The following is a 15269-nucleotide window of genomic DNA, read 5'->3' as shown; positions in this document are numbered from 1 at the left end:
AGTTTAAAAATTAAAAACCTATAGACAGTAGAGGTGTTCTCTGAAAGTTTTCTTTGAAGATAAGACTAACACACATAGATTGTTAACCAACTAAAACTTGACTTCAAAAACTAACAAGGACATTTCACACAGGTTTAAGACTAAACAGATAAAAAGCTGAAACTTAACAAGAAAACTATTAAAACTCAAATTACTCCTTTAAAATGTAATAAACCCATGATCTGTTATTAGAGAAGTGATAACTTACGATGCAGTGAGTGTGGAGTTGAGGACGAGAGTGGTGCGTATCCTGTACAGCTGAGCCAGCGTCAGCTTCTTGTGCTGCTGGGCCGGTGATTTCCTCTTTTTGGGTGTCACTTCCCCTGAATCACCGCTGGCCGTGGAGTCTTTTTTCCGATCTGCGCAGGCAGATGGGGCCGTTTCCCCGTCTGAGCTGTTGCTCTGGGACTCGTTGCTCTGGGACTCGTTGCTCTCATGTGGTCCAGCGGACGCCGTGTGGCCGTGCCGGGCCTCCGCCCTCCTCAGGGTGGCACACAGTTTGTCGGCGGGCATGCTCATGCTCAAGCAGTCGTCAGACTGGCCGAGGTCACTGGAGAACAGCTCCAGGCAGTTCTGGCCCAGCTCTGACAGGCTTCTGCTGTGCGCCAGCGGCGATGTGTCCATGTCCCTGCATTTTGATTGGTCCTGCGTCTCTGAGTTGAGTGAGTGTGTGTGAGAGATGGGGGTTTTACCGTGGAGGCGCTGCAGCAGATTGTCCTCAGAGCGGGATAAGGCCAGAGAGGACAGCCTCTGCAGGCAGTGGAGACGCGGCTGAACGTGAGGCCGCCGGCGAGGTTTGGACGTTGGGACTACTGACAGCTGGGACCCCAGCGAAGCAGCGTCCTCCTCCTCTTCCTCCTCTTCTTCTTCTGCCTCTTCCTGCTCACCTTCTCTGTCTCCCTCTTCCTCCTCGGTCTCCTCTCCTTCACTTTGTCCCTGCTGTGGCTGAAGTTCTCTCAGGAGAGACTCCGGGGACAGGGTACCGTAGGCGCTGTCCATGGACAGGGAGCGACACTGGGGGTCCAGCTCGTCGCCATCAGGCCCAGTCTCCTGATCGCGCTCAGAGAAAACACTGGAGGGAACTCTGCGAGGGCTCGTGGACTGAGACTGCTGGACCTCAGTCCTTTCAGACAGGGACGCCACATCAGAGTCTTTTTTGGTGGTTCCCTCGAGGTTCATGTTGGGCGCAGGAGGCTCCTGTTGTTCACCTGCTTCATCGATGTCCATCACTGACAGCGTCTCAGTGGAGCCATCTGACAGACTGAAATTAGAGGATTGGTGGGTTGATTAGATGGTTACACTTAAACAACAACTTGGAAGTACCAAGAAAGTGTGTGTGTGTGTGATGGCCCACTGTGTTTATTCCTTAACAACAAATATCTGTTAAAACAACAAGTTGTGGTTTTAGTGTGAGACTATTTCTTAGCTAGGAGCAGTGATCATCACTGTGAGGTTACAAGATCTCCTCATGCAACTCTCGGGAAAAAAGTTGCACAATATTTAACTATTCCTTTAAGCCAATGTTAATTTAAATTTTTTAAGGAAAAAGGTAATGCCTGCATACTTACTTCATGCCACAAAAGTTTGATAAGTACATTTTAATGAAATGAAATGAAACATTCTGGCCTGATGAAGATCCAAGTGGGATCAAAACGTTGTCTTTATTAAACTTTGTGGCATGAAGTGTGTAGACGTTGCTTTTTTTTCCCTGATGCTGTTTCTGATGATCTTGTCAACCTGATTTCAACCTTTTGACCGGAATATGGCATCAACTGCATCTAAAGTTCGTCGACAAATCAAGTAACTGATTGTAATTTCAGCGTCCAAAAATAGGAAATTACATTTACAAAAACAGACTTTAATTTCTTCTTCAAAATGTATCACATTTTAATTGGTGCTGTCGTACCTTGAGTTTTGCTGGTCTTTGTGCCTCAGGCATGGGGAGCTTGTGGTGGAGTTGCTGCTCTCATCTTCCTCCTCCTCTTCTTCCTCACCCTCCATACTTCTCTTCAGACTGTTCTGCTGCCGGAGGACCTCCTCAGTGCGGAGCCTCTGCAGCTGGTTCTGCAGTGGGATCACACAGTCACATTAAGTACATAAAACCACAAAATGCTGTCTGTTTAAGGAGACGTGAACCAGCTCGCCAACCTGGACGTTGCAGATTGCATCGATCCAGCTTCGCCCCTGGGTGGCGCTGTTGGCTTGGAAAGTGTAGGCTGCCACTGCACTCTTAAACTCATTGAGGTAGATGAGGATGAATGAGCCTGCAGAGAAAAAAAGGCACAAAACACAGCTTTAAAAGGAGAAAAGTTATAGCTTATTATCCAGTTTCATGTCTGCAGTCAATTCTCAGTAGTAATTAATTATAATAACACCAGCAAGTTCTACATTATTTAAGTTTCATTTAGTTACTTCAGCTCAGTTTACAGCTTCACATTCACACTGAAACAATCAGACTTTAAATCTAACAGGTCAGCAATCAATTTATCAAATTAAATCTTAACTAACTGCTGGTTTAAGTTTCTCAAATGTGTCACTTTCCTGCTTTTTCTGCCATTTTCTATTTACAGAAAAATCTTCAACTTTGCACTTTTGTCTAATGTATATAATGTCCCAATGTGGGATCAATAAAGTACATCTATCTATTCTCTTTTTAGTATAAATGGCTTAACTATTGTTTTTTTTGGTAAAATTAGCCATTTGAAAACATTTAAATTTGTCAGTATTTTTGCTATATAGATATAAAATGTGTCTCAGGTATGAAAATGATCATTTGTTGCATCCCGGTCTTCATCTTCACACTCACCAGGGTCTTTGAGCTCCTTACAGACGACGTTATGAATGAGGAGAGGCTGGCGGATGATCTTGACTTTCTCCACTCTTTTCACCGGCTTGGTAATTAACAGCAGGTCAGTGAAGAGGACGCAGTAGACGTCCATCTACAGAGGAAATAATAATTCATGTGAAACGTGAGGCGGCTGTGGAGCGAACGTGAGAAAACAGATGTCGAGTCTGAAGATAAGAGCTCATCATGTGTTTACAAGCCGCCGCGTGAGTCAGTCTTACCCTACTGTCTTTGCCCTCTTTCATCCTCAGCGCTCCCTCCAGATGCAGCTGTCGAGTCTCCTCTGGCGATGTTCCTCTCATGGGAGCCATCAGGTCAAAGCGGTTGTACTCCTTCAGGATCTGAAAGGGAAAAAGACAAAAGCATGAAGCCGAATCTTGCATGAAGTCTCTTTTTGAAGATGTGAGAAATCACTGGAGTCTCATAAACCGTTTCTTACCTTCTCCACCTCTTCACTGCTGCCCTCTACAGCCTCGTAGGAGTCTATGCGGGCAGAAATGGTGGCCAGCTTCTGTTGTTCCTGACGCTGTCGCATCTGAGAGTTCACGCTGTTAATGAAGCCCTCGACTGTGGCCACCTTGAGGAGAAAAAACACAGAGATACACTCCTGTTCAGATATTTTTCAAGAAGTCTGAAAAGCAGCACATATTATCTGTCCTTCTACATCCTCACCATGCTGTTGACGATGTCGCGGGCTGACGGCTCGTCCGTCTTCTTGAGAATACTCTTCAGTAGGAGTGGGTATTTGGTCAGTCTCTGGTGAGGCTTCGCCACCATGTCGGCCAGCTTCAGGCGGTTACACTGCTTGTGGGTCTCCCCCCACTGAATGCAGCGAGACAAAGACAGGAAATGAAACATTTAATGAGCCAGAAATCTGAAGTAATATTACCAGGAGTGTATGGGTACAGGGTGTACTGAAGGTGTATGGGATTAAGGCGAGGACTGACCGTGACGTAGGTCCTGAAGAGCTCATTGTCCCTGAGAAGCGTGCGCATGTACTCCATGCAACCCTCCTCCTCCATGCAGTAACGGATGTAGGGCTGGAACCTGGAGCCAAACTGAACACACACACACAGAGACATGAGTCAGAGATATTACTAACACAAACATGAGGGAAAACATATTTACTTTAGCCTCAGACTAAAGCAAACACTGTATTAGATGCAAAAGGTAATTTTATTTAATTAGTTTAATAAGAAGTGCAGGTGTCTAAGGCCTCGTCTACACAGTGGGTTTGACCTTCAGTACAGTAATTAATCAGCTTGTTAAATGACTTATTAACCTGGATATATGGTTAACAAAGCCCCCAACTAATCAGTGTTCTGTGTTAAAGTTCACAGCTACAGAAAGGGTCACGGTTTCCTGATAAGCCTTTTTTTTCCCTGTGGAGCCTGTAGAGATGAAACTTTTAGAGTGTGTGATGAAAACTGACCGTCCTGAAGCCGAGGTGCAGGTCTGTGGGGTCGAGCAGAGCCCGGGCCTCCCTGGCCTTCTTCAGGACAGGCAGCATGACATCGTTCCAGAGGGACGTGTGGAGGCAGACAATCTCCTGGATGTTACTGAACAGCTTGGCGTTATCCACCTCCGTCAGCAGGCCGCTCTCCTGCAGGTTCAGCAGCCCACACAGGAACAGCTGGAGAGGATGATGGAAAAGAATATGAGCTCCTGTATTGTTCTAACCCTAACATGAGTAAGACACTTCAAGCCAGAGGTTATCAGCCTTGGGGTTAAAAGAAAGGTCTTTGTCTCAGTGAACAGCTCATTGTGGTGATAAAGGCCTCAACAAGAGCTTCATTGTGTTTTGGTACAGAAGCCGGTTCATCTTACACAACAGCAGCACGCTTTTATCAGTACATGATCTTTAGACGTCAGTAGTTCTCTTTGCACTTACATCAGTGATGACTCTGAGTTTCTTTATGTAGGTAGCCTCAGTGTGCAGCAGCTCCCAGATCGCCTCCTGCTGGTGGAACTGTCGCCTGGTCAGTGTCTGCACACAACACACAGATCATGTTATTAAGAATAGCAAATACAACATATTCTCAACTTCTTGTTCATTATTAAAGTATTACAGCAATCAAGGAGTTCATTATTTCCTTCACAAACACAGCCCTGTTTACAGTTATAAACAAACATTGATCTTCATGTTAACAATGATTTTGATAATCATAGGAGTCACTTTTTAGAGAGAAAAAAAAGTCAAAATTCTCTGATTTCAGTTTGTCAAATGTTTTTGACGATAATTAACAAGTAAACTGTTTATGAGAGAGTGCCGTGTTTTTATGCTTTAGATCTTTACTATGATCATGCACCTGATATATTAATGAAGAGTTGGAGTTGTGCGCTCTGCTGCTTTTTATCTTTATTTATATACTGTATATTTCCACTGCCACAGTTTTTATCACATAATATTTTGATAGCAGCTGTTACTAAAAATAGAGCCTCTGTTGTATTTAGAGAGTAGGAAGCTGTGATAGCAAAAGTGTAGTGTACAGGTCTGTCTTTAGAGAACACCTCACCTGTTAACACCTTTTGGTCTGTTTCACGTAGTTAAATTAATGGTCAAGATTTCAATACACCAAATTCTCATCTACAGTAAATACTATGGAGGTGGACCGATTTATAATAGCATAATTGTGAATTTATTGGGGTTTTTTTTAGAAGGCAAATGAGTGTTTAAGCATAATTTGCCTAAAAGTAACATGTGCACAGGTAAGATGTGGCTTATTACCACTAGATATTGAAACTTTGAACTGAATAAGGTGGAAAATTGCATAAAATTTATTCTCTGCTGTCCTTTATGTCATGGTTTGTGTCAAATATTGTTTTTTTTTTCTAGATGTTTTTGGTTACTTATGAGCAACAGATGAAATCCTCATCAGACAGACAATGGTTTCATTTACATGAACTGATTAATAAATGTAGATTCTGTTCTGTCTGGGTTTTGTTTGTTTTAATTTGGATATCATGTTTACACTTGTGAGACTGTGTGTATATATTTATATCATTTCCATTGTTGCCGATCTCCTGGGATATTACTGTATGCATATTTGCATGAGGTGAACAAATTGTGCTATTGGACACTGGTGGTTTGTCTCTGTCACGCCATGAGGGATGGGTCACGATAACATGAAATAAAACCATTCATTCGCTCATTTATGCTCTGACACATGAGAATAACTTCTCATATTTTCCAGTAAGATCACATAACTTGATTACTGGACAAAATCTGGAATTTACCAGCAATCAACTCAGTAAAATGTCTTATGCAACCAGCCATAACCATCAGGGGTGAATGTGCAGTATGAGAGACTGTACAGCAGCTGAGCAGCGATATTGTCCTGATTAGTCATGTACACATTAACAGATGGCAGCCAGCGACAGACGGTGTGTGATAGGTGCTATAACTTATGGCTAGGCGAGTACGGTTCCTGACAGACGATAAAGTGTTTTGTGAGCATCATTCTGGGAAAACAGACATCTGTGTGAGTGTGACGAAAGTAAAAAACGATGAGGAAGTGAGAGTCAGGTGCATACCAGGAAGCAGGATGCCAGTATGTATGTACTGTAGACAATCAGCTGCCAGCGAGTGTTTTTCAGTGGAACAATGATAAGAGACTGTATGAAAATTATGAGTGAGGGATGGAGTCAGAATGTCGGTGAGGGTTATGTATTTTTTAGCAGCAGCTCTGTAGCTTGCGCTGTTGGTCAGTTGGTCACCAAACCGACGCCTTTGTCGGCCACGGTTTTCAACCTGAAATTTGGTATGTAGGTCAAGTGCATGTGAAGGCGTGTGTTCATGTCGCATTGACTCGCCTATCGCAAAAAAGCACATAACCTCTAAATGGATTTACAAACCTGCGCAAGGTGTAGTGGAAAGTTGGGTCATGAGCCAGAGGACAGCTGATCAACTGTTCATGCCAACTGGCAACAGGGTGTGTGGCAGTGGGAGTGGTCTTTAACAAAAAGGCTCACAACCTCTAAATCAATCTGCAAAACATGACCAAACTTCGTAGAAAGACACACTCAACTTTCTATCTATGGGGCTGAAATTTGCCAAATTTTTTTTGCCAAATGTGAACCATAAATTTCACCCCCTATTTCCCACCCTTACAATTTTCATTTTTAACTCGGAGCTCATTGCTATTTGTCCTAATTCACCATTCATGTGTCCAGTATTGAAAGAAGACATAAAACCTCTGAAGCTTCGATGAAAATAAGTCCTAACTCTGCTCTGAATTTGACGTTTTCCCCCTCATGTTTTCATTTGATTTGATTTAGTCTGTGTTGACATTATTCTTCTAAATGAGGCCTGTTTGTGTGAGGCAGTGGGAAAAATATGGAGCGAAGCTAAGATGATTTGTGTAGTGAAAATAAACAATCATGAGATTACTGATGCTATCGTGGTCAAATTTATTTCACTAATTTTCAACTTGGATCCGTTTTTTATTAGTTGCTTCCCCTACTGTTGCTAATGATTAATTTTTTTGGTCTTTAGAATGGGGGACTGCCAGAAACAGTTTGAGAACCACCGGAAACCTCCCTACATGTTGAAAGCACTGGAAGATATCAGTATGGCAGAACTATAAACTTTTACAAACCTCTTATAAAGTCTCAAAATGACCTGACTACATAATTAACCAAGATGGAAACAGGGCAGCGTGACTTGAATGTTAGTGAGGTCAGCTGAACTAGTTTTGACCCAGAATTTGGTGAGTGTCTGCGGCCTGAACCTAAGACCAGGATGTACACTTTTTATTTCTCTGACTGTCTGGGATTCAGGTATCGATGAACGAACATATTAAAACGTCTTACAGGTAAAATGTAAGACTTGACAAGTAAACTGTTGTTGGGGTTAAATGTGGGGCAGCTGCTCTGTAAGTGTACTAAACCGTACTGCGGCTGGGCGGAGGCCGTCAATTATATATTTATATCAAAATTGTAGGTCAGAATCATAATCAGGTTTACTGCCAAGTAGGTTTTAACTTGTTAAGGAAATAACTTTGGTGTTTCGGTGCGTAACAATAAGCAGAAAAATTTAAAGAGAGATCAAAAGCAAATACTATAAGTCAATAAACATAAATAAAAAGTAGACAATAAAATATTAAAAATATGTACAATATGTTATGTAAATGAAAGAGCTTTAAAGATTTTACATTATGAAGTTTAGGAACATTTGAAATGTAAGTTAAGGTGTATTCATAAAAACTTAACAGTATCTATAGATGAGAAAAAGCAGGAACTACGAGCACCTGTCAAATTAACACACAATCCTCCCGTCACACAAACACGCACACACATTCTGTGTCTTTGTTTTACCTCTGAGTTGTCCAGCAGTGTCTGCCAACTGTCCTCCATGGCCAGGTTGGTCTCCCCCTCCTCATCCCCCTCCCAGGAGTCCTGGTGGAAGGAGAGCTGCCGCGGCACCTTGGGCAGCCCGAACAACGTGTAGGAGTGCAGTTTGCTCTGCAGCTGCTCCAGACGGTCCAACTCCTGTGACGAGACGAGAACCATTTAAAAAACACGCCTAATTGGTTTAAACAAGGTTAACGGCGTGACAGCTAGAAGAGATGAGACAGTAACTGTCCATTTCTGTCCTTTGTGTGTCAATTTATTGTTACATTCAAACTGTAAGTAAAGATCAGTCCACACATTAGCATATAAATCCTGTCCTTACTGGCGCCTTAATTCTAGTAGCTGCTATGCAGGCCTTTGTTCAGTCTGTCAGCCTGATGCAGTTATGAAAATGAGCTCTGTGCATTGAGACCACTTTAACAATAGAGGACGGGGGAGTGGGGCCAAAGGATACAGCATGGAGGGGGAAGATGGACCAGTGGGTTGTGGTTCATGAAACCTTTGCAGATTTAATGGTGACAAATTATACAACAGATTCAGGAGTAAAGTGATCAGTGACCGCCCCTTCCACTCCTCCTCAAAGTGTCGTGACTGACAGTGGTTCATCCCTACAATATGTAGGGAGCAAGAGGTCCAGGTCCTGGTGAAGGATCTCTGGCCCTGAGAGGGTTAAGGGGGACACTCGGGGTGAATAGAGATGATGCAGGCAGTGACAGGTGACTGACAGATACTGTCTCTATGTGACATCTGCTACTGTGCAGGATGTGACCTCAGGAGGAGCGTGTGTGTGTGTGTGTGTGTGTGTGTGTGTGTGTGTAAAAGTTGATTATTATTGTATTGCTCTGATACAGAAGTTAAAGAAAAGGTTCAGCATTTTGGGATTTTGCATTTGTTTTAATCGTTTGTTTTGCTGCAGTAGATTTTGACGCCTTTAGACAGAACTGTTTCCTCCTGTTTCCAGTTTGTATGCTAAGCTAAGTTAGCTGACTGCTGGTCAGTAGAGCTGCAAGAAAATACTGATACACCTGAGTATCATGATATTATGTTTGGTGATACTGTATCGATTCTCAGAAACACTGTATCCAGGGCTTGAAATGAACATTTTTCCTCAGTGTCCCACAACTGTCACAGTTTCTACTTTCAGCTGTCCCAGACTTTGCAACAGTTCTTTTTCTGTCCAGTGGTTAAATGATCACAGATGGCACTGCTCTGTTGGACTGATAAAAACAAAATTTAAGTGCTACATGGATCATCAAATATATCATCAATATATCGATCTATATATGGCCCAGCCTAGTAAAGTCTATGTGTGGTAAACACTCGATAAGTTTCTATTCTGTCCCATAATTGTACCAGACACCAAATCTTTGTGCTATTTTGATATACGGGACAACATTTGACTGCATCAAGATATGGCAGTGTGGTGTATTTTCACAAGTACCAAACTTCTCATCTATCTGTTTGCAAGACGTGACTATGTGAATTTCCAAAAGTGTCAAACTATTCCTTTAGGCATGTTTGGGACTAAACTGAGTTTTAAAATAAAGACTGGATAGGAGTGAGAGAGGCTTTTCCTCCACCTACTCATTTCCAGAGCTGCTGGGAGGAAAGTATAAGGGCGAACAAGTCAGTAGACGTTAAGGGAAATTACCTCACCAGGACTCGGGGGATATGGCCTTCCGACCTCCTCCCACTGCTGCTTGCTACTGTTTTGTTTGCTTTTCAACGTTTTTTTTTTTTTTTTAAATCTGAGATGTGTCTGGGCTACAAACTTGCCCCCTACAACCTTTACAATTTCTTTCTTTTTTTACTTTATTTTATCTATTTTAATTTTTTGACATTTAAAATACAAAATAGAATACATACAACAAACAATCTTTCCACCCCATCTGAAAATGGAGCACATTTAGCTAGAAGTGCAGAGAGAATGAACAAAAATAATCAAATTTAGCGATGCCCAATGTCATTATGTATATAAACATCTACTATGTCTGTATACACTTTTATAATCTCATCAGTGTTACCTTTCCAAAGGGTCCTGGTCCAGCATTGGAGCTGAAGAAGCCACTGAAGCGGCTGGCGGCGCGGTTTTTCCAGCTGTCCGGCCCGGCCCCGACGCTGGGCAGAGAGCCACCGATCTGTCCCAGAGCATCCGGGGTAGGAATATTCGTCTCCCCCAGGAACTCTGTCATGTTCTTCCTCCGCCGCGCCTGACCCTGCAGGGTAGAGGGGACAGAAGAACTTTACACAGTGTAAAAGAAACAGAAAACGAAAGAGGACAGACTGGCACAATCGATTCTGTCACCGTACAGGGAAGAACAAATGTTTCCAGTAACACAGATCGAAACAGACAATGAAGGAAAGAGAGAAATATACAAAGTCAGGACAAACAGGAAATCGGAGGGGAATTCTGTGTGAGGGATGACATCAGCAGGACCGTTAAAGGCGTCCTAATGATCAGACACAAACAGGAGAGGGAAGAACTGCCACTTCCTCGCACTGAATGCTCATTACATCACAAGGAGCGAGCGGGAGGTTGTTCCATAAGAACAGACGGCCCGAGTCTGGCCATTGTTCCCCTGTCCATTGTCACGCTGTCAGCAGGCCCGGCCGCGCGCCCTCACTCATGCAATCTCTGTCCACTTTACGAGCAACCAGCAAAGCAAACAAACAGGGGCCACCGCAGTATCTGAGGAAGCAGTTGTTTTTGCCGTTAAGAGTGAGGAATCTGCTGGTGGGGAGTCAGGCCACTGACCCCCCTCGAACACAGTGACAAGGAACTCACATTCCAGGACACTGACACTGAAACCGAGCGACCATTCCAACGAAATTCTTCCACTGATCACCCCCCCCACACACACACATGCAAACAAACACACACACACAAAGAATGCAATCAAAACACCTACGCTGCCCGACTACATATGGAGGTAGTCTGGCTCACATTGTATTCAGATCTTAGGTCGGTGCAAACGCAATCCGACTGAACTGCTGGTATCTGAACGCAACATATCATTGATACAGATTAGAGCTGTTGTAAACTATTAAATTATTCACCTTTTTTGATGATAGTAAACAGTAAACTGAATATCTTTGGGTTGTGGACAAAACAAGACATTTGAGGACGTCACACTGGATGATGGGAAACATCCATTTCATGGACCAAACCACAAATTGATGTTGAAAATAATCATTAGTTGCAGCCCTAATACAGATAATTGTCTTTTAGTTAATATAACACACAGGTTGTTGTTCAAATTTCGAGAGCAAGTAAGCGAGGAGGCTGAAAGAGACACGCCTCTAATTACTGATGATCCGTCCATTCTGTGCCAGGAAAGCATCAAAAGAAATTCAACACAACTGCACGGAAAATGAAAGTAATATGAGCGGGAAATGAGTGATGTATAGTAAGAAACAACTGTGTGCACAATGGTGTGCAGGACACTCATCTGTTTAGCTGACCTGCTGTTAACTAAAGCTGCATCAGTTAATCGATTTATTTTCAGTTATTAAAGTAATTGACAACTATTTTGATCAGAATTCTCTGATTCCAGCTTCTTGATTGTGTATATTTTGGGGTTTATTTTCTCCTTTCTGATAGTAAACTGAATATCTTTGGATTTGATTTCACCATTCTGACATTTTTGACACTTTTTCAAAAGTTTATAAAGGTTCCCCTAACTCAACAGCTCACAAAAATCTGTGATTTTTACAGGAAGTCTGGAGCTAATTTTGCCCTCACCCTCACACGCCTTTTTTGGTTTTATTATGGAGGACAGAAATCTGACTGGATTGAGTAGGACTGCTCCTTACCTTGGCTCTGTTTTCAGGCTTTAGAAAATCTAGTGCATTATGGGAGACTTTGACCAATCACAGGTCAGTATGAAAGCTGATTGTTGAGTCTCATTCCCAAAATTCAAAAATTTCACAACCTGGAAATGGGACTCAACAATCAGACATTTTCGAGCCACCGGTCGAGAGTGTCGGTAATTTGTTGACCAGGGAAAGCGATTAAACAGTCAACGATCTTTCTCCTTCTCCTTTGCTGCCTTTTGTTGATTGATGGTCACTTCTATCATATGTTTAGCAGAATATTGATTGTAAACAATATATGGATTAAATGATTTTTAACCCCTAAAACATGCAGTTTGCAGTGAGTTTTCTAGCCATGCAGCCTCCTCTAAGACTTCTATCAACCCCTTTTTCGATCATCTTTGCTGTTTGTAGCTGTAACTTTGACCGAGAAAACAACAAACTGTAAAATTGAGATAAAAATAAAAAAGGAACAGAGACAGTCTTTGAAAAAATGAAGACAAACTGCATGAACAAGAAAACCTTTGAGGTTGAGCAACCCAACCACTAAAAGTACACAACTTCCATCAGACTAGAGATAAAGACTTACCAACGTCTATAAGTTTGAGACATGTATATGTAACAAAATGGAATGTAAATATTAGACATTACAGAGGTTCCCATTTTAGGAAATACCTCTCTGAGCCTTTGTGAAAACACTGAAGGCACACAAGTGGCCTATACAGAGTTGCATAACAACAAGATAGTAAATCTGAGTGGGGGGTTCTGCAGGTTTTCAAACAGCTTTTATCTTTTTTAAATGATTACCACAGAGGAGAGTGACTTAACTGCAAATAGACATGTTGGCTTTAAAACAAAAAGTAAAGTGAAAGGGGACAAATTTAGTGTCACTGCTTTAGCGAAAGAGAAACGAGCTCTGATCCATTAAGGGGGTTTTTTAAGGGGGGAAATCTGGGCCAACTGGTCAAGGACACAGGTGTCAGGAAGTGTTCGGCCTCTGTGGACAAACAGGGAAGGTCTGGACTACCGACAGCACACTGCTGGGCAAACTGAAACCCGGTAAGTTAATTTGGGTACGTGACAACACTCGGGCTTTTACTTCTTGAAATTTAACACAGGTGACACAGACAGAAAAAAGCGGACACTGGAGCTTTTCTGATCAGATGTTTCAGCGTCACATGAAAACTTAGAAATAAATATTCTGTAGTGTCAGATAAAGGAAGCAAGCATCTTAAATATCACTTTAACATGAAACCAGAGGCAAAGACAAGGCCAGGAAGTTGTAATTAAAAAGGACACAGGGATAGAAGCGACCAGCAGTTTCCCACCGTGCTAACAGTGCTCACCATTGAAGCCAGAGGCATGTCAAAAGTAACAAAAACCATCCTAATCCTTCAATTGGATTCATGGATCGCAGCCCATTCTGGAGCCAGCTGCTGCTCTCTCTCAACTTGTAGCCTCCTCTCTCCTCTCTCTCCTCTTTCCACTTCCACTGTGAAACAAACACATCCACGCTGTCTGTCTTCACTGTCCGGACCTGAGAAGCCAAATCAGTCCAAGAACCTGAGTGACAACTGCCCCATCAGGACACTAATGTTGAACTTCATCCGGTCTTGAAAGGTCCCGTTCCAGCCGATAGGGTCCGGGTTGCTCACCGAGCGTGGTGTCTGGGTGCCGCGTCCCGCCGTGCCCGACACCAGCTTCTCTTTGAACTGTGGACGTGTCTCTGTCCTGTCCTGCTGTCCAAACAGTCAGTGGGTGCATTTCATGCAGACACTGGCCTGAAGTCATAGCAACCAGGAGGATCCTGCCTCATTGTGTTGGGCAGGAAAGAGGAGGCAGGGCCGGGGTGGAAAAAAAAAAAGAGAGAGAGGAAGGCTGATCTGAATATTTGGAGGTGGAGTCAGGGTGACAGCTTGTGGGGAGCTCCCTGATCCAAACACATCCTGGTGCCTGAAGCTGCCAAATGCTCTTTAGGACAGTCTCAACAGGCTGCTCGGAAGTAGAAATAAACTAACCACGCACCATCAACATTTTTGGTTGTCAACTGGTATTATCTTTCTCTTACGTAAAAGTACTGATACCACACTGTAAAAAAAATACTGCACTACAACTAAAAGTCCTGCATTCACAACTTTATGAAAGTACAAGTGAGTATTATCAGTTAAATGTACTTAAAGTACCAAAAGTAAAACTTTTTCAGCAGTAAAATGCTCCCTGTCACGGTTTTACAGTTACATATAATGTTTTTGAATGAATATTACCACTGCAATAACATGTATGCTGCATTTTACTGCTGCAGATGTTTAAGTTTGAGCTCATTTGAACTAGTTTATATCCTGTTGGGTCTATAAGATCATTTTATATTTGTTGTGTCACTGTCCTGTGAGAACTACAAATCCTAAACAAGTCAACTTTTCAGCTTTTTGATGACGCTTTTTCCAGTTGATCCAAGAGGGTTTTTCAATAGTTTATTTATCTTAGGAAGTAAGACTGCAACTAATGAAAGTTGCTTCTTTTGTCCAGCCAATCATCCAAAACCCAATGACTGTTCATTTACTATCATAAATGGCAAAGAAAAGGAGCAAATCAATCAATTATCAAAATAGTTGGCAACTAATCGTTGCAGCTTTATCATTAAGGAGGAGAATTTTCATCACATTCCACATTTCTCCACATTTGGAGATACCTGGTTGTCACAGGAGAGGAAATATATGAAAAATTGTAATCTGTAAAGTAACTACCTAACTACCTCTGAGATGTAGCAGGGTAAAAGTATGAAGCTACATAAAATGGAAATATTCAAGTAAAGTACAAGTACCTCAAATTTATAGTTAAGTATAACAGTTTCCACCCTTCCACCACTGGTTTATCAGCCATCTTTTTTCCGACTTACAGAAGATTAGCTCTCATTCCAAGCAATCACCCAAATAAAATCTAGACAATTATAGGGTGACTGTCTGTACACGGAGGGGACGCCTCATTCTTTACTCTTATTTGAAGTTGGTCCACTATTCTTTGTGCTATCTCAAATCACTGTTTTGCCTGGAGACCTTTGAACAATGCCATGCTAGCTGGCCAAAACAAGGAAAGAAAATGTCCCGATAATGGCCAAACGGGAAATCCCCTTTGTTTACTTGCATGTTTCAGCACATTTAATCGACTGCTTATGCCGCAGCAGATAAGCACAACCAAGCACAGCAACTCCTTCAGGAGCAGC

General features: G+C 42.4%; 1 protein-coding gene across 2 annotated transcripts in view; it reads right to left on the bottom strand.

Annotated features, from left to right (window-relative positions):
• Nucleotides 1–243: 243 nt before the first annotated feature.
• plekhg5b (pleckstrin homology domain containing, family G (with RhoGef domain) member 5b) overlaps nt 244–15269 on the bottom strand; it is an 88832-nt gene continuing 73806 nt past the window's right edge. For both annotated transcript variants that reach the window (XM_084720357.1, XM_084720355.1), the window contains exons 9-20: nt 10261–10452; nt 8201–8374; nt 4776–4871; nt 4317–4517; nt 3832–3942; nt 3557–3706; nt 3324–3461; nt 3106–3225; nt 2846–2978; nt 2188–2303; nt 1946–2103; nt 244–1300 (exon numbers count right to left, since the gene is read on the bottom strand). In XM_084720357.1, coding sequence (XP_084576483.1) covers nt 244–1300; nt 1946–2103; nt 2188–2303; nt 2846–2978; nt 3106–3225; nt 3324–3461; nt 3557–3706; nt 3832–3942; nt 4317–4517; nt 4776–4871; nt 8201–8374; nt 10261–10452 — 2646 coding nt within the window. The remainder of the gene's footprint in view (nt 1301–1945; nt 2104–2187; nt 2304–2845; nt 2979–3105; nt 3226–3323; nt 3462–3556; nt 3707–3831; nt 3943–4316; nt 4518–4775; nt 4872–8200; nt 8375–10260; nt 10453–15269) is intronic.

The sequence above is a fragment of the Lutjanus erythropterus genome, chromosome 6 (genome assembly GCF_056507025.1).
Source record: "Lutjanus erythropterus isolate fLutEry1 chromosome 6, fLutEry1.hap2, whole genome shotgun sequence".
Classification (NCBI taxonomy): domain Eukaryota; kingdom Metazoa; phylum Chordata; class Actinopteri; order Lutjaniformes; family Lutjanidae; genus Lutjanus; species Lutjanus erythropterus.
This window is presented reverse-complemented; position numbering and strand designations above follow the sequence as displayed.